At 42.8% G+C, this 19299-nt stretch overlaps 1 protein-coding gene across 5 annotated transcripts in view; it reads left to right on the forward strand.

The window, feature by feature from the left end:
* ADCY9 (adenylate cyclase 9) overlaps window positions 1-17211 on the forward strand; it is a 98135-nt gene extending 80924 nt beyond the window's left edge. For 2 of the 5 annotated variants that reach the window (XM_075059247.1, XM_075059249.1), the window contains 2 exons: window positions 1088-1129; window positions 7170-17211. In XM_075059247.1, the coding sequence (XP_074915348.1) occupies window positions 1088-1129; window positions 7170-8358 (1231 nt within the window). In that variant the 3' untranslated portion in view covers window positions 8359-17211. The remainder of the gene's footprint in view (window positions 1-1087; window positions 1130-7169) is intronic. The other 3 variants (XR_012654647.1, XR_012654648.1, XM_075059248.1) reach the window with 3 other exon arrangements.
* Window positions 17212-19299: the final 2088 nt, after the last annotated feature.

A 19299-nucleotide genomic window follows, 5' to 3' on the forward strand; every position in this document is an offset into this window, starting at 1 on the left:
CAACTAAGCCCCACACAGCCGCTCACTCACTCCCCCCCCACCCCAGCAGGATGGTGGACAGAATCAGGAAAGTGAGAAAACTCGTGGGCTGAGATAAAGACAGTTTAATCGGTAAAGCAAAAGCCAACCATGCAAGCAAAGCAAAACAAGGAATTCATTCTCCACTGCCCATGGGCAGGCAGGTGTTCAGCCATCTCCAGAAAAGCCGGGCTCCATCGCACATAACGGTGACTTGGGAAGACAAACGCCATCACTCCTAAAGTCCCCCCCTTCCTCCTTCTTCTCTCAGCTTTATGTGCTGAGCATGACGTTCTATGGTCTGGAATATCCCTTGGGTCAGTTGGGGTCAGCTGTCCCGGCTGTGTCCCCTCCCAACTCCTTGTGCCCCCCCAGCCTGCTCGCTGGTGGGGTGGGGGGAGAAGCAGAAAAGACCTTGGCTCTGTGTAAGCACTGGTCAGCAATAATGACAATATCCCTGTGTTATCAATGCTGTTTTCAGCACAAATAGAAAACATAGCCCCATACTAGCTACTACAAAGAAAATTAACTCTATCCCAGCCAAAACCAGCACAGCAAGTAAGCACAAAAATTGCTTGAACTACTTGTTTTCTGTAATGGCATTTTCAAAAATAGGCTCTGTATTTGTTTGGGGTTTTTTTGGTTTTGGGGGGTGGGAGGGATGGTTCATTTTTCACTTGGTTGTTTTTTTTTAAATCTTTGTATTGTGTGGTCAGATAAGATGAAGGCATAACTGGGTTTTAGAGTTCTGAAATTGCTTTTCCATGTTTTCAAGGTAAGATTGGATTGTTTAACAATTATTCGTTCCAGGCATCATCTTGACTGTGTTATCATCGGTTACCCTTTAGAGGTGTTTGCATCTCTGTCTGACTGGTTGCTTCTTCCAGGCAAAAAGTGCAGATAGGTCACATTCAAACAAAGTTTGTCTGAAGCTGATCAAGTGTGCAATGCAATTATTGGTCCTACAGTGTACAAAATAGAAAGGTTTAAAATGCTAACTGAAATTCTGGCAGGATGCTTTGTTGACTGCTTTAACTTTCCTTCTGAAATCAACACTTTTTTATTTCAGCTCGGTGGAAACTTTTCATCTAGATTTGGCACAGAACTTTAGGTAAGCTTTATATAAAATTACCATCTTTATGTTTAGGGATAGAAACATTTTCATGTAGCAAAACTTTGCATCCACAGTAATACACTTGGGAATTCAACAAATTGGTTCAGCCAGTTGTGTTTAAGCTCCTCAAGTAGGTAATTTCCTTTACAAAGGACTTGGGTATGACTAAAAATCATCAGAGCACTGATGCTGCAGTCACTGAGTTATGTAATGCTATTTTCTTTTTAAATTTGATTTCTAGGAAATAGAGTTATGGACAAGCTATATAAAATAGCACCTGTTTTTTCTAGTAGTAGCGGTTTTTAAAGCATTATCTGTACGTCATGAGCTATTTATTTAATTTCCTTAGTTGATTTGCACTGTTCAGAAGTGTTCTGAGTTGGATGCTATCCACAGCTGGCCAGGTGAGAATTTCCTGTGGTAGAGGAGCTTCAGCTGAAAAAGCTGGCTGTGAAGCCAGCTGCCGTCACTGGGATGGAGACATGCTGGCAGTGACAGTCTGAGTGCTGTCTGCCACCCTGAGCTCACTTAGGCAGAATAGCAAGTCATATCATTGAGAACAAATGAAATTTAGGCCCCAGACTTTTAAACAAATGAACAAAAATCTTCTCCTGGGTTATTAATAGTCCCTTATAAATAAACATGTTAAGGATTCACTCTGATTGTTTCAATGTTGAATTTCTCATGGTTTTATTGCAAATTTTGCAGTACCATTTTTAAAGTGTTTTTATTGGTCTTTGGTATTAGAGAAGTATGAGTTTGCTAATTACAAATTTGGGGGCAATACTGGGGCAATGTTGTACTTGATCAAACTAATGACCCTGTGAATATGTGACTCAGTAATTCATCTAAACAAATGTGTATTCAGGAGCACGTTGCTTTTACTGGGAGTATGTATCAAAACAAAATTACTTTTAAAAAAATGTCATCTACATGAATGCTATGGTAGTCTAGAAAATGTGGTTAAGTCCAGAAAGATGGTAGCTGTGCTTTCATGTTAGATATTTATTCACCAAGAAGTTAGCAGTTACTACAGTGTTGGGTTTTTTTTGTTTTGTTTTGGGGTTTTTTTTGCATAGGTTTTCCTTTTTGTATGGCTTTGATTCATGAAAGATAATTTCATTTTCATAACAGAATTCCAGTTCACTAAATCCAGAATGGAAAGTTAAAGCAAAAAGAACAGAGGTGGCTTGATTTTTTTGTTCACTAAAACACTGAAGGGAATTTGCTGAAAAGGCAATGTACAAAATACTAAAGCATGGAGATCACTGGAAGTAATGGCTTAGGATTAGCCTGAGTTTGGATCTTTAGTGGTTTATTATTAGTTTGTGAAATCACCGAACCTTTTGTGCTGCTCAGAATTACAAACGTCTTGCCCAGCTCTGACAACAGCTTAGCAGGCTCCTGACCAGCTGGTAATCACTAATAAATAATTCATTCTTAATTCATGCCTTAAATTATTGACAATCCAGTCCTCCGTTCAGTGACTGTTTCTACATCATCATTTATTAGAAATCTGTCAAAAATTAGCTATCAAGCATTGTTTGCATGCAAATATTTTTCTTTCATAAATATATGATATATCCTTTAACTCATGACAAGTAAAGGTAAGAGTGGGTAAGAAACCAAACCATGCAGAAGATGTTATTGCAAACAGGCGTGGAGCACGCTCTGCCTGCTTTGCAAATCCTAGCTTGTAATGTAAATACCAAATAAGGCAGTGACCAAAATACCTCACTCATTAAACATTTCTAAACTTAACTTTTAACTTTTTATTATGAGGTGTACTAGATTTGTATTTTGTCTGTCACTCCTTCAGTTGGGGAAAAAATGCATGTATATCATGCGTGAGTTAATACCACATGGCACTGCCCTTTCTGCATGTCAGCAGCAGTTTGTCAGGGTAGTTGGTCACCGTCTCTGTTTTGATGCAGGAATTGTATCAGTCCAGCATGATCTTTGTTAACAGGCCAAGCTCCACTGATCTGAAGCCACCCAAACTTGTAAATTAACACAGTTCTTGTAAGTGTTGGAAGGTAAAAGAGAGAACTAGGAGTTAATCCTATTCTGCTTTACTATTAATTTGCAACAGAATTTGGCTTCTCTTTTCGGGGCTTTTTTAGTGTACCCTATTGTATACCACGTTGTCCTGTGCAAACCAAATTTCCCCTTTTTCCTGGTGATGGACTAATAAAAAGTTGAAACTCCCTTATCCTAACAAACTTTTTTGCTGTTTCTTTCTCACTGAAGTAAATAAATAAAGTTCCTTGCTCACCCCAGTCAGCACAGAAGCTTTTCCTGTGTTCTAAGAGGGCCAAACAAACTTACTTGTTTTGCGTGCCTTTAATGAGGTTATTCCCTTTTCTTGATCAAGAATTAAGATGATTATTAATGTTGCATGGGAAGACAGATACTAGTAATAGCAATGAAGTCTTAGCACAAAGTTCATCTCTGGACTGTCCATGCTATGTTCAATAAATGAAAATATGGAATTTGCCAAGTTTTCCGGACAGACCAGTTCTTCAGGCCCAAAGAGATACAGCCACAAACTTAGTCTTTTAAACAGGAAAAATTTCTCATTTTCATTTATTTCTTATCTCAGAGCAGGTAGGGTGTATCATTTTCCACTTTGTGACTGCTCAAGGAGGAACAGTGATAGGCCACTTGAGATGGAAGACTAAAATTGCTTGATGGGGGGGTGTTCATACTCATCCACTTTATGTTCTTCATCGAAAGCAGCAGTTTGATTTCCCTTTTCCGCACTGTTCCGCCATTGCGTTCTTTTTTAAGATTTAGCAGGCATGCATCCTCTTTAAATATAGCAAGATATCCAAATCCAAACATAGGTTACTGGCTCAGAAGCAAAATGGCTTTCCAAAAATCTTTATAAGTGGAAAGCCATTATCTTTATGATTTGTGATCAAGCCAAAGGAGATTCTATCTCCGGAGCTCTCACTTGTTCCATATTCAACACACAGCCTGGATGAAGATGCCAAGTTAATAGTTAGGCTTCTGTGCCAGGAAGCACTTCACCAGTTTGAGTTAAAGGAATGTTGTTGGCTTAAGATTTCAATTCGAATGATTTTTAAAATTAGTTTTCTGCTGCAGCACCTCATAAAAAGTAGACCTTAAAAAGATTTGTGTGTGTGTGATCCTCTCTGTTATAGGTGTATGGGTGGGCTGTTTGTTTTTTTTTTTCTTTTCATTCTAGAGGGTAGCTTCACGTCATCTTTGCTAACTGACTGTGTAAGATGATTTATAGTCCTGTATGTCCTGTAACCTGATCGCTGCAACATCCAGAAATTTGATTTCTAAATGAGTAAGATGTAATTGCTCCCTCCTTCAGGGAGGCATCGTGGCTTTTTTTACTAATGCTTGTAGCGGTTGCATTGTGTTCAAAAATGCCTGCTCTGGAAAAGATACTGCACCTTCTTTTTTGAGATACTAACCTATTACCTTATTAATGAAATCAGGTCAGCTTACAAGTGAGTCACTCATTTCACATGCAGATCTCTAAGGTTGTACGCCCACGTGGGAAACAAGGTCAGGCCAGCGCTTGAGGAGATGATTGAGAGCTCGCGGATGCCAGTACTTCAGGAGTGGTGAATGGGAGGCAGCAGTTTCTTCTTAAAAGGCAGATCTTGCATTCGACACAGACCACTTTTTGTAACGTGAAATTTGTGGTGCTTGCCTAATTCATTTAAGAGGAATTAAGTACTTTGAGGAGCATTTTGTACAATAAACTGTAAATAAAAAGCCTTTAATGACTTAAATAAATCCCTGTGGCAGGGATGTTTGATGTTAGAGCAGATTATCTGGATCAAATTCATACTCTCAAAGGAGTAACATGTCATTGCTCAGATTCTCTAGCAGATCTCTTCCCACAAGATATGGAAAATAATGAACTGTTCTGAAGAGAATCAGAATCATGCTCCTTCACCGAGATTCCTTCCTCACCTTCTCCAGCCTTATTTATTTTCTAAGATCTTTTCTCTTACTTATCCTCCCCTCATTTTGTTTTATAAGCCCATCACACTGGGAGGGTATTTTGCCACCTGCAAAATAGGTAGCAAGGTTTGTAATTAAGGAATTGCTACCATTCTAGTCATTAATAACTTAGCCTTTGTCTTAGTCTCTGACTTGTCTTTCTAGGGAGAAAATGAACAGGTTTGTAACAGAGGTTCTGTTGAGAAAAGTAGTTGTGAGGGAGAAAGGAAGGAGTCTTAGTACAGTAACGTACCAGCAATTACAGGAACCTTATTGTAGGGACTTATTCTGTGAGTTGGGAGTAGTCTCCTCCTTTCATTCTTCCCTCGTGTTTTTTTAATATCAAAGCAATAAAATGAATATACCTTCACTTCTGGGAGAAGTATGCTATGGTTGAAAACAAAAGGAGTAATTTCCAACATAATATGTGGTTTTATCTTTAATATGAAATTCCACCTGTAAGCTCTCTATTGTAAATATTTTACTTAAGGGAAACTTTTTCTCCTATAGGCTTACTATGATAAAAGCTAGTAGATGCAAACAAATACCATAGCACATACAAATGTTTTCAGAGATTGTGCACATTCATCAGTTTCACAACTGTGCTATGTTTGTGCTTTGTCAGGCTTTTCTGTCAATCAAATATTTGAGAATGAACACTCAGAAAAAGCAACTGGGTCCATAATATACACTGAAATGCCTGCTTTGATTTCAGAAGTGAAAGCATGTCCCCCTGGACATAAAGAAACAAATTGAATTTAGAAATGTTTTCATGTGTTACAGAAACAAATTTAGTCTTCTCTTCTTGAGCTGTTGCTATAGTTGTGCTTTGAGTTTTAATCTCTTTTGCTAACGTACCTTCATAAGAGAAATACAGACAAACACTTGAGATATGGATTGCCTTGCTGTTTTTCAAGGAGAAGGGTTGATGTGATGCTTTCCCTTATCAAACCATCTCTTAACTTGGAAAACTTCAGCATGTGTCTGCTCATATCAAATCTTAAGCTTTGGCGTAATGTTACAGAAAAAATCACAGTTAAGTGACTCCAGAAATCGCTGCATGCCAATCTGTCTGGGTTTAGACTTAGTTTCTAGGATTGCATAGGTGTTGTCTTCTCAGATTAAATCTGTGTCTTTGCATCTCTCCAGAAAGTTGAGATTGTAGACTGCAGATGTCTCCTTTTTAAGGGCGGTTTGGCACAGAAGCATGCTCCATCAGTGCTTCATAATCTGCACAGGCAGTTGATGAATTGTCAAAAGGATTTGAAATAATTACTCTCAATCTATGTGAGACATGATTTTTTTAATTTTTTTTTTTTTTTTAATCTTGGCACTTTGAGAAACTTTCTGTCTCCACCATAAAAAGCTTCAGTGTTTATAACGTGCAAAAGATGTCAACCCAGGGCTCCATATTCTCCACTTTCATGCAGTTCTCCGTGAAGTGTCTTGTACAGGGTTATCTTCTTCCAAACCCTTCATGTCTTAACGTTAAAGGCACACTGCAAACGTTGCTGGTCTTTGATGAGGAGACAAGGGAAAGGCACTAGGAGTATAAAGCAGACATTTCTGAATATTGGAGGTAATACAAAAAAAGGTAAATTCCACAAAACTTACACATACCCCACCCCCATACGGACATACATGTGCACACATATATCTAAACACACACAGAGGCATTACTAAGCATTTTTATGTACATACTTACGTGTAGTGCTTTTTGTTATATATTCAGATATAATGATAACTGTTCCCTTGAGAAAGTCCTTAAAATAGGACTATCGTAAAGGCTGGGCAATTTCTGTGTTGCTGAACCTGATGATATCCCTTTAAGGAAGAACTCAGTGAGTTTATGAATGAAATTAGTTCTTTAGCAATCTTAGCAGCAGATAAAGTTATCGAAGCGTATTTTATAATTTAATATGTAGTAATGTACGCTTCCTACACTTTTTTTTCTAGCAAAGGATTTCTAATTACAAAGCAGATATGGCAGTGCCCTAACTCTGTGTTTTTAAATGCACCTTTCGTGTTCTTCCCTTTCTTGTGCTTCCAGCTCCAGAAGGAGTCCGTGCAACAGTTCGGTGCCAAATGACACAAAGAGGCCAGCAGACCTGATCGGTCAGGAGGTGATTTTGGTTTCCTTCCTTCTGCTCCTCCTGGTCTGGTTTCTGAATCGAGAGTTTGAGGTCAGTTACCGTCTCCACTACCATGGAGATGTGGAGGCTGATCTTCATCGCACCAAAATTCAGAGCATGAGGGATCAAGCTGACTGGTTGCTGAGGAATATTATTCCGTACCACGTGGCTGAGCAGTTGAAGGTTTCCCAGAGCTATTCCAAAAACCACGACAGTGGTGGAGTAATCTTTGCAAGTATTGTGAACTTCAGCGAGTTCTATGAAGAGAACTATGAAGGAGGCAAAGAGTGCTACCGAGTCCTGAATGAATTAATTGGGGATTTTGATGAGCTCCTGAGCAAACCACATTACAGCAGCATTGAGAAAATCAAAACAATTGGGGCAACGTATATGGCCGCTTCAGGACTGAACACCTCGCAGTGTCAGGACAACAACCATCCCCATGGACATTTGCAGACCCTTTTTGAATTTGCCAAAGAAATGATGCGAGTGGTGGATGACTTCAACAACAACATGCTGTGGTTCAATTTTAAACTTAGGATTGGCTTTAACCATGGCCCCCTCACTGCTGGGGTCATTGGCACCACCAAGTTGTTGTATGACATTTGGGGTGACACTGTGAACATTGCTAGCAGAATGGACACCACTGGCGTCGAGTGTCGTATACAGGTGAGTGAGGAGAGCTACCGCATCCTAAACAAGATGGGGTATGACTTTGACTATAGGGGGACAGTCAATGTGAAGGGGAAAGGTCAGATGAAGACCTACCTTTACCCAAAATGCATGGACAATGGGATCGTGCCACATCACCAGTTGTCTATATCTCCAGACATTCGGGTTCAAGTGGATGGCAGCATTGGGCGATCTCCGACGGATGAGATCGCCAACCTGGTGCCTTCTGTACAGAATTCTGATAAGATAGCCCATGGCACAGATAACTCAGAAACCAAGGACATCCTTCCTTCCGCCAAGAAGCTCCAGAAAGACGCGGTGAAAGCAGAGGAGAGGTGCAGGTTTGGCAAAGCCACAGAGAAGACTGACTGTGAGGAAGTGGGAACTGAGGAGTTCAATGAACTGACAAAGCTAAATATCTCTAAGAGTGTATGATGCACTGTCAGAGTTGCATGAAGTGCTCTGTCAATAGAAACACAAAGACATTTGCAATTGGCAGTTTTCTTTTTCAAGAGAGACCTTCTCAACACCTGGGTTGTACGTTTGTTTTCATTTCAGCGCCCGGTGCTGTGTGGATCACAGCTCTTCAGGGCTCGTTTTCATCTATCTCTCTCCTCCATGCCCCAAATCACATCCCAAGCTCCCCAGCTCCCTGTGCAACCATCTTACAGCTGAGTAGAGGATATTAAGTGCCTTCAGATATACTCCATTGGACTCCCTGTCAAGGTACAGAGGCCCCAAGTGAAATCATAGCTTTGGGTATTTGTCTAATTTTAAAGAAAAGAAAAGCTGTGGTTATATCATTTTTATTGTTGTTTCTCACAAAACACTTTTTTTGGCTAATGCAACTCCTTGGGTTTTTTATATCTCTCTGAACAATGTTTTACTGTTATCAGACCTTTTGTATGTAAACACACAGACAAATGTGCATGTATCTACCATATGAGACTGACATAAAGTGCCAGTAACGTACCACAAAAGAATGTCTTGGAGAGGGGGTGACACAATTTGACTTTGTGTTGGGCTGGAGGAGGAGTTCTGCAGTGGCTCAACATTTAGTTAGAGCAGGCTGAACAACTGCTGTAGTTTTATTCTCCTTTACCAATGCTTTCTTCAACCTTAATGTGCCATTGCGTGCTTTGGATACACTTCTTTTCCATATAGCCAATGAGTTACTGATATGTGGGAATGGAATAAGGGTTCGGACATCACCAGCTCTCAGGACAGGTTTCCAGAAGCAGACGAGTGACCACGAGAGTGTTACAATTCAGGTCTTACAAGTCTAAAGCAGTTTCATGTTACTCCGTACGCTAGCTGAATTTGCGAAGGTAGGTGAAGTTGGTATCTCTAAGCTGGTCTGACTTGAGGGAGAGAGAAAAGCGAAATAAATGTTTGGGGAATGCCTTTATTTATTTATTTATTTTATTCCTGGTTTTGTTTTGTTTGGGGGGTTTTGTGTGTGTGGAAGGGATTAGGAGAGATGAATTGTCAATTGGTTTAATAAGAGTAATAAGATGGTGTTTCAGCCTCTTTGAACTACCAACCACTGTGAGGATGTTACCTAGGCAATATTTGTTTCAAAGCTGGTGAAACTTCCGAAGCCACCAAACGCAATTGAGTATCCCAGCTTCCCTCTGTACTGAATCAATGGTGCTGCACAATATTTTTCAGGATCTTCCCCCCCTACACTGTGCTTTTGCAGCAGGGAATAGAACAGCATGCTCCCTGCGTGCCACTGAAAGCAGGAATAGGGAAAAGAGTCCTTTCTAGTGAGCTGAGAAGCACAATTTCCCAGTCCTGCAGATGACTCTGTGCAGGTCCCTGGGACCAGAGACCTGCGGGAGCACAGAGGGAACTGCAGGATGGGAGCCTTAGACTATACCAGTTTGCCCTCTGCATGCTTCCATCACCTCCTTCACTTACATTTGATGCCCTGCTTTGGATAATATTAATTATTCAACTATTCCAGTTCAGCTAACTCTTTGTGACACCAAATAAAATGAAAGAATTTTTGTGCCCAAAATAAGTTCATTAGCCAGGGAAGAGCTGGTGAAATGCAATTCTGTGCTGTCTGCGTGTTGGTGTGATTTTTAATTCTTTTTTTCCATCTGAACTAAAGTCAGAGTATATGGATACTTCTTCTTATTCCCTATGTGATTCTTGGAGTTTCAGTAATAAATATATACGTTGTGAAGCTCCTATTCAGCTATTTGAGATCCATCTACACTCCACAGTCAGCATGGAGCCCTTGAAGCCTTTGTCGAATGTAAATCTGTGAGATTTCTGGATCTTGGTTAGTGAAACAAGACTCTGCACACCGTTCTCACAAAAGCTGCTGTTTATACACATCTAAATTGCGTTTGATAGGAAAGCTATTTAAAATTAATCTTATTGCTCAATTTGCCAGCATACAAAAAACCCAGGGGATACTCATCTCCATACCCTTCTGCCACAGATTCTGTAGCCTGTTTGGGGGCTATTCCTGACAAGCAACAATAGAAGGTTTTTATCAGTGCACAGTTTTACAGCAGCCTTCCTTCTCCATAGATTAAAACTAGCCCCCTTCTGCCCCATCCCAAGTGGGTTGCACTTCCAACTTTCAGGTAGTATAATTCTGCAAATACCTCTTGCATCTGAAGAATGAATTATTGAAACCATTTTTAGCGTTCTTGTTTCAGTTAAGTGTGTGTCAGTATTCCTTTTCTTACAGTAGAGAAGTTAATGCAGTCCAGAATTGTTTACATGCCTTCTAGTGTTATATTAGTGTCTCAAAATCATTCAAACTTTTCTCCTTTTCACTTCTTTCTCCCAATTTTATAGACAACTCTACCCAGCATTTTTCTCTCATTGATCAGCTGTTTGCAATGGCAGAGTTCAGTTGAGACACACCGGCTTCTCTCTCGCATGAGACACTGCACAATAACTAAACCTCCACCAGCAACAGCCCTGCATCCAGTGAGAGGTTTGCACCCTGTGATTAAACCTGAAAGGAGAAGGTGCTGGAGTAGGGCCCCGGACCCAGAGCGCCTTCCTTCTCGTTATTCAAGCAATGCACTGCAGAATACAAAAGCCTCATCCTCCGGCCTATAAAGTAAATAACACTCCCATGCTGTCGTGGTGTGGTGCTGTGGAAGTATTGTTGGTTTTCTGGTAACATTAGAATACCAAAAAAAATACCAGGGCCTCTTTTTTGTTAGTACTAAGCAAATAAAATGACTGAGGACAGAAGCATTAGTGGACTCTGAAATCAAGGGCTGTTGTCTGCTCTGGGAACTACTGGCGACGTTACTCTGCCTTAACTCTGAAGCTGGGAAAAGAGTCAAAAAGTTGAGTAAGTAGTAGTTACCCTTGTTTGCTTATTGCCACCAGGACAGCAGCAAGCATTCAACAGCTGAGACTGCAGGTCTTCTTTCAAAGGCTTTAAATCTTCTCTTTTAATGCAGTGTAGTAACAAAATCAAGACACTAAGCTCTCAGCATATGGTTTGGGTAGTGAGATTTTCCCAGGCACAAGGAGCAGGGAGATACCTTTTTCTAGTGTAAAACAGTGGGAGCCGAACCTTTACACCTTCCCTTTACGCCTTTGAAAAGATGTCCCAATACTGGCAAAAATTACTCTGGAGGCATTTTTAATGGCATTGTGCGGTTCTGCATTCCTCTCTGCAGCCGTGACACATGTGCACTTGTGGGAGGCCATGATCAAAGTTCATTTCATTAAAATATCTGTTGTGCTTGTTCTGTTAGTGCCAGCACAATTCGAACATGGTATAAAAGTTGAGGAGTCAGCCAGGTACCTGGAAGTGTATTCTGCAAGAATAGTCAGTGCATTGCTGCGCTTCCTATTTTTAGGGTGTTTTAATGGTGATAATATAAAAATTATCCCGGGGAGGGGGGAAGATTGCTGAATATTTGCTAGACCTGTATTGCCTTCTGCCACACTTCACTTGGAGGAGCCGCTCTGGAGCGTAGACTAATGATGAATATGCTGAACACTTTCTGCAGTGTCGTCTTAATCTGCTGTTAAGACACAAAACCACTTATTTTTCTCCCAGCTACTTCTGTGAGACAGTTTTCTCATTTAAAAACAAGTAAATGGCATTTCCATTGATTTAATTCTGGCATTTATGATTTTGAGAAGAACAGATTTGCTTGTTATTTCCCAGGATTTGGGGCCGTTCCCCTTTGCTGGAAGTAACACAAGTGCTGCGAGCAAGGCGGGACAGTGCCGCTGCCTGACTGTGGCGCCTGCTGTGTCCTAACACAAAGCACAGGAGGATTTAGATGTGACAAAATGGGGGGGGGGACGAGGGACGATGGACTCCCCAAGGGCTTTATAGAAAAATAAGTATTTGGATACTCTTACTTCAGAGCTAAAACACAGAAAGGAGGCACCCAGAGCAAAAATGAAAGGAGCTCTAAACCAAACACTGTGTACCCATGCCAACTTTTAGCTCAGGAAGAGCTTATTCTTGATTAAAGAGCCAAGCTTTTAGGGTATCTAGCATTTTAAAATTGCTAACTCTAACCTGTTTCTAAAACTTTAATTCTGAATACAACAAAAAAAAAATTGCAAGGGAGCAGTTACTAATTTCATGTCTTTATTATGCAACATCACAAGAGACTGAGAGCGCCTGAGGTTGGATATAATGTGATCAGCTATTTAACTGTGCAGCTTTGGTTGGGGGTTGTTTTTTTGCCAAATTTAAAGACTCTGTCTGTTTTCTCCCTTATTCCCTGCTGTGGTCTTGTTTGCTCGGTCTGGATGGGACGTGCGAGTGGTTCTTGCCTCCCTGCTCCTCGCCTTTGCTAAACTGCGTCTTTCACACTGCACAGCAGTGTTTGAACTCTGCTACTGCCAGGTCATGGCTTCAGATGCTGCTTTCACTGCTGTTTGCCTCTATTTCCTAATATAAAGGGGAAGAGTACACTTGCTTTGATATCTTGGTCCGTTTATCTGGTCACAGCTGCAGCTTTCTCTTTGTATTGTTAAGCTCCTTGACAGAAGATAGGGAGGAGCAGCAGGCACATCCCAGTAGTTAAGTCTAAGAATTCTGTGAAAAAATACATTTTTCGTCACACCGGAAGTGGAAAAAAAAAGTTTTATTTCCCTGAGTTTTAGCAAATGTGCCAAAGCAGAAGAGGGTAAGAAATAAATTCCAGTGTTTGCTGTCAGTGTTGGGATTTGGTGAAGCAGCGTTCCTTTAAGTCCTGTTTTAGTTAAATATTACAAAACTGCTAAAAATGCAGTAATTATTTATTGATGTGACTTTCCCAGTTGCTGAAAATGTCACGGGGTGGTTTGACTGTACAGAATGATTTTCATGTGGAAAGAGAAACAGTTGAGGTAGAGGTGCAGGGATCCCCCAGTGCCGCAGTGCTTCCATCTTGATGCCCAGGCAGCTGCGAAAACCCAGTTGGGGTCTTGGAGTAATCCTGAGACTTGGCTAGCTGTATGCAGAACATCAATTTGGGCAGGAAAGTCATTTATTCCACTGGTTTTTTTCCTTTTGAGTTCTCTATACAGGCTGTAGCAGCCCGTGTTTTGATTTCTAGGGGAAGAACCTGAACTACTCTTCGTTTTTGCTGAGAATATCCTCCGCTGCCGATAGTGGTAGGATTCTGCAAAGTTCTGTAAAAAAGTTAGAAATTACAACCATTACACGCTAATTCTGGCAGATGCTGTAGTTGTCCAGGTTTTAGTTTGAGTGCTCTGATGGCTTGAAGATTTTTCAGTCAAGAGCTGCGAAATCGTGGACCACTTACTGCTAAAACATACCGAAAATGTAAAGGAAACTGGAGAGGTGGAAGACCATGGTCTGCAGAAATGCAGCATAAGCAGCGTAGGATACAGCGTGATGATGGCGGTTTGGCTTGCTGCGCAAACATACATGGCGCAGGAGATGCTCTGTGCGTAACATGTGCTTCCAGGTTTGAAATCAGTGGGAAAAGGAGAAGGTGAATGTGAAATGAGGTGTCGGGTTGTTTTGAAGGCTGATCTTTAATTTCCAGGTGGGATGTCTTTGCTGGCTGCTGTAGGCAAAGGTTTCTCTGGTGTGAAGCAGAGCCCTGGCTTCCCAGCAGCACGTTTTCTTATTTTTTTTTAAACTGCTTTAATGCCGCCCTCAGAACTCTGTCCAGAGTGATGGGAAGGAGTTTTGTCGGTGAAAATCAGACATGAGGAGCTTATTGTCTTTGTCTTTTTAGAGTTCAATTAAAATGAACATCAGGCTCTGAAGAGCTTCAAGTAGAGAATAAAATAGGGGTGAAATATTTTTTGTCTTAACAGCATCTCGGTTCAAGTGGTGCCATGGGGAAGAGTTTTGAGGTGCTTTATAGACGCTCCATAAAGCACTGGTAGAAAAAAAAAAAACACACAGCTCTTCTGTATAAAACTTTTTTCAAGTCTTTATCAGGCGAGCTAAACTTCTGTCTTCAACCCAAGTAAGTGGCTGGGCTGTACAACGTGTATAGAAGTGCTTGCTACTTACCTTTGAGAGTCAACATTAGTTTTTGAGAAAGAAGATTATTTTGGAAAAAATAGGTCAGTAGAAGACACTTAAAGCTTTTTTCCCCTGGTACTTTATTGTAGCTGGCAAACATTTGCTCGCCTAACGAAGCTGCCCAGCCCAAGGCTGGCGAGGAGCAGGATGCAGGCACCCAGCATTTTCACGCACGCCGCTCCAGATGCAATACGTTTAACATCCTTTTTAGCAGCTGTTTCACATGCGTGTCTCCAAGTTGGGAATTGGTGTTGAGGAAGTAGTCATTCGTGTTTTACACTTCTGGAAAGGCCCTGAGGCTGCTGTCAGCTTTTCACGTCATAGCCTTTACGTGGTTTGTTCTGTTCTCTCCTTGTTTACTGGCTCACTGCAACAACACATATTTTAATCTCCAGAAGTTGCAGCGTTCGCTGAATCTGAAAAGCTGCAGAAGGTTATGGCTGGGAACACTTACTAAAATCTTAAGTTTTGGCTCTAACCAGTGCTGCTTTAACCAGTTTGTCATCTGGCAATAAGTGGCGACATGCGGTGATGTCATATCCGAGCATCCCAGCGGGTGCCCGCTGCCAGCGCTGCCACTCACACATCCCCAGTTTGAGTGTCGATTCTCAAATCTTCCTTTGGATGAGTCAAAAGAAGGTGACTTTCTTGAGTTTTTCCTTCTTTTCTCCCTTAGTCACTCATGTCTTCACTTGTTTCTAACTTAATGCATTGGTTAAATACTAGTTTGCAATTGAAAGACAGTTTGTATCAATTCGTTGTTGAAAGATTTAAGCTCAGGGCAGGGAAAAATGCAGCGCGTGGTACGTCTGCGGGTATGCCCAGAGGGAAAATGCCTCTTTAGCATCTTTGAAACTTTGCCTTTATTCATATGAGACCATCACTGCCTGAACCAGGATTTGGCCACCGTGCTGGTACCAGCATGGTCCCACCGGCACCATCAGACATTTCTCTTCATGTAGTTCAGGAATCCGCAGTTGCCAGAGTAACCCTCTCCCCAGTTTAATTTCTTCTAATTTTCAGAGACCATGTTGAGAGAGAGAGAGAGAGAGAGATGCGCGCTGAGACAGAGACTTGTTATACCCTACTGCGAGTACAGCTTTAAACTTCCAAAGTAATAAACTCTTCAAAGCCAAGAGCCTTAAGAATTCCAAACATCTGCTGAGAGACAAAACACAGTTTCAAGTTTGTGCTGAATATTGGGAATTTTTTCTGCTCAATGGTAGGTGTCTCCTTTTTACGAGGAGGAGGCAGCAGTATCCAAAGATGATAAGGACCTTGGCCACCCTCACCGAATTACCCAGGAACAGGTAGACAAGCTCCCCACTTGTGCTCTCAGGAAAGTTACCTCGCTCCCCCAGGGCTAGTGTGATGGCTTTATATATTGCATTGCTCAGAAAAGCTCCTTCTTTCCATGAAACAGAGTTTTTAATTCAGCATAAAACATTGTATTTGCTGGCGGAGGGGCTGGATTCTTCCTTTCCCACCCCCAGGCTCTTACAGTCCTGCGGCATTGAGATGGAGAAGGCAGGGATGTAGATGATGGGAAAGCCAGGCGAGTCGGGAAGAAGCTGGACGTGCCTCTGGAGCTGAGCCCGGCAGAGTGCCGGAGCTGAGGAGCTGCCGCACCAGTCCCGCAGCAGTGCCCAGGCAGCAGCGAGCTTCGGCAGCCGTGGGCTGGCGAGGTGGCGGAGATTTGGGGAGGTTTGCTCTGGGGGCAGTGTCCCGCTGCCCTCCTCAGTTGAGCTGGTCCATGGTCAGCCTGATGGCTGTCGGATGCCTTTGTAAATACGCCTTCCCTCCTGGCCTATTGGTTTCATTTCATGTTTTCATGTGAGCAAATTTCAGCTGGTTACTAAAAACGTGCACTAGAAATGGAGGCACTGCTGTCCGAGCATAGCCGGGCTGCGCAGTGGATTGGGGTTGTGCCTGTCCGACCTCAGTTTATACAGTATTACACCTACAGATGACCCTATACAAGCAATCATTGTGCATCAAGAGCTGCGATACCTGATTATAAACAGCCTGTGAGAAATGATTTACAAAGTGAGGGACTCAAATCAGGGTTGGCTTTGGTTTTACCAGTAGTCAGCTGGGCAGCGGTGCGGGCCCGGGGGCCGGTGCGGCCTCCCAACCATCCCCTGCTTGCTTTAAAAGCTGCCTCAACAGTATTACCCGAGACTTCAGCACTGCCTGTCCTTGCATAAGCACACGTGGAGATGGTATAGAAAGCGTTAATTGAGAACATGATTGAAACGTTATTGAATTATTAATTGAAACATTGAGAAGAGTTTCCAGTTAAACAAGAAGGAAGAGAGGCAAAAAAGGCAAATTAAAACATTTTAAGCTCTCCAGGTTAGCTGGAAATTGTTTCTTCATGATGTCTCTGTTTTCTTTCTCTCCCCACCCCAGCAAAGCCCATGTTCCCGTGACCTTCTCCCCTCCCTTCTTGCAAAAAGAGAGAGAACCGGTCTGTTTACACACACCGCTGGGGGAAGCTGGCAGCTTCTGCCGGGGGCTTTGCTGGGGACGGGGCTTCCTCACAGCGGCTTCACTGTAAATATTCTGCCTATGCTTCATTGACAAAACCGAAATGGAAAAAAATTGTATCTGTGAAATATTAAGCTATATATGTATATAGATAAAACGCGTATTATCTCTGACTCGTTACTACGGCTCTGTAATCAATTGTATATTAAACTGTTTTACTGTATGGCAGATCATTTCACGCTATCTTAGATGTAGAAAAGCTGAGAAAGTAATTCACAATACACTATGTCAACTTAAAATGGGTTTGCTTTTTTATTTTTGCTCCAGCACGACTTCAAACGCAACCCTGTGCCGTTTGCACATTGTTTCGAAGAATAATAGTTGGGAACAGAAGCTTTTTCAGCCCTTTGTTTTGGATCTGGCTTTTTACAATGTTTCTTTGATAAATCACGAAACCACCGAGTTAATTTTTGATTAGGTGCATATTTAGAAGGCATTTTAAATGCGAAAGGGATTTGTCACAGACCCACTGCATTTTGATGTGTCGGCTGGCAGTAAATGACCTTCATGTTCCCAATGCCAGCTGAGAAGACTACCCCTTCCTAATTTTTCCTCATTTTAATCCTGCTCCAAAGTGTTGGGAAGGGGCTGCGTGGCAGCCTGGCCGGCAGCACCTCTGCAGCCCATGGTATTGTCGCTGCTGGCTGTGGTGGCAGGTCTTGGCAGAGAGCTTTTCCACATGGGGAGCTTGCTTTGGCTGAAATAGGGGATGAATTTTGAATAGGTTTTTTTGGTTGTTTAGCAGAGAGCATTCATGGTTTATTCTGGAATACCAGTGCCTCATTCAGATTCTCTTAATCCACTTGGGAAGTGGAGTGAGGCATTGCTATTCTGGAGTAAGCGTCCACAGAAGAAGAAATGGCTGACGAGGAGTGGCTGTCTGAGAAGAGGAGCCATAATGCTTTCATAAACCTGAACCTGTCCGGCCAAAAATGCTGAAGGTGTTGGACTGCTGCAGGCGGCTCAGCAGCAAAACCCATGTCTGTCTGTCTGTCTGTCTCTCACACAGACCCTGCTTCCCCCAGGGTCTCTTTTAACCATCCCACTGTATGTTCATTGGGTTTCACTGGGGGGAAGAAAAACCCTAATGAAGCCCTGAGCCCTTGCGAAGTAAGGTTTTGACCTGGAAGATTTGAAGGTTTCCTCTGGATCCGTGCCCAGGCGCTCTGCTCCTCCCTCCTGCCCGCTGATGACCAGAGACCCGCCGCCAGCGCGTCCCGCGGCACCAAACCCTTCTCCTCTTCGCCCGTGCTGACGACGGGGCCGTGCAGCCGTAAGGTTTTGGACGGGTCCAGCCAGAGACCTGAGTCCAGGCAACTCCTGTTTCCCTTTTCCCCAACCCCTGCAGGTCACAGCAGAGCAAGAGCTTTGTCCTCCTGGAATCACGGAGAGGTGGAGTCCGGTTCCTCTGAGGGTGCTCATTTACTGTTTTCCCTCATACTTTAAACAGAGGTGGTTTTTTTTCCAAAGACAAGGTAAGTATCAGAGCACATTTAATACACGTGTGGCGCGATTGGCTCTGCAGCCAGTGCTTGCACCATGTTCTTGAGGCTGTCCCAGGGTTTTTAATGTCAGTAGGTGTGTGTAAGCCATGCTCGAGTGTTCCTGGGTGTTCGCCTTCTGTTGTAGGCGAAAACTGTTCCAATGTTACCCAGTCGGGTTCCTATTGTAGATCATGGTGATTGTCAACTGCCAAGAGATATTTTTTAATAAATCTTATCCAGGCATTTCAAATAAAGCCAGTCTCCCTGTTTTCCTTTTCAGTTCTGCGTTGTCTTCTCCCCAGGTAACCCCATGTTCAAGTTTCTTCTCTTTCTGTGCTTTGGTTCATGGTCAAGAACTCATTGTACACTGATGTTGGGTATGTTGGAAGATGCACCCTGTTTGTTTACTTCACATGGGGACTGTGGGTATAAGAAAAGCCCAAAGATCTTCCAGGGACGTGTTTCACAGTGGTTCCCAAAAGACCAGGCTGCCTTTGTCCGTAGGCAGCCTCAGGGTGACTTGGTGTCCTCGGCCGATGGAGGACAACGGGGCCGACCCGGAGGCCGGGGCATCTCTCCCATCCGCAGGCGCTGCTGGGGATCCCACACCTCAGTCACGCTGCAGCAGCAGGGAGCTCTGTGGGAGCCGCTGGTTTCTTCCTTCTTTGCGTTTCAAGATTGTCCTGGGTGCCTGGAAGGTAAGTATTAACTTCCCCCATGGGTTGTTAGTGGGGTGGGGGGGTCCTGGGTTGGTGCGCGCTGCCCTGGCTGTGCTGCTCTCGGGGTCAGCTGCTTCTGCGGAGCCGGGACCCTGCTGTAGGTCTCCAAGAGCCGTGGGTTGCA

This window comes from Buteo buteo, chromosome 29 (assembly GCF_964188355.1).
Source record: "Buteo buteo chromosome 29, bButBut1.hap1.1, whole genome shotgun sequence".
NCBI classification, from domain to species: Eukaryota; Metazoa; Chordata; class Aves; order Accipitriformes; family Accipitridae; genus Buteo; species Buteo buteo.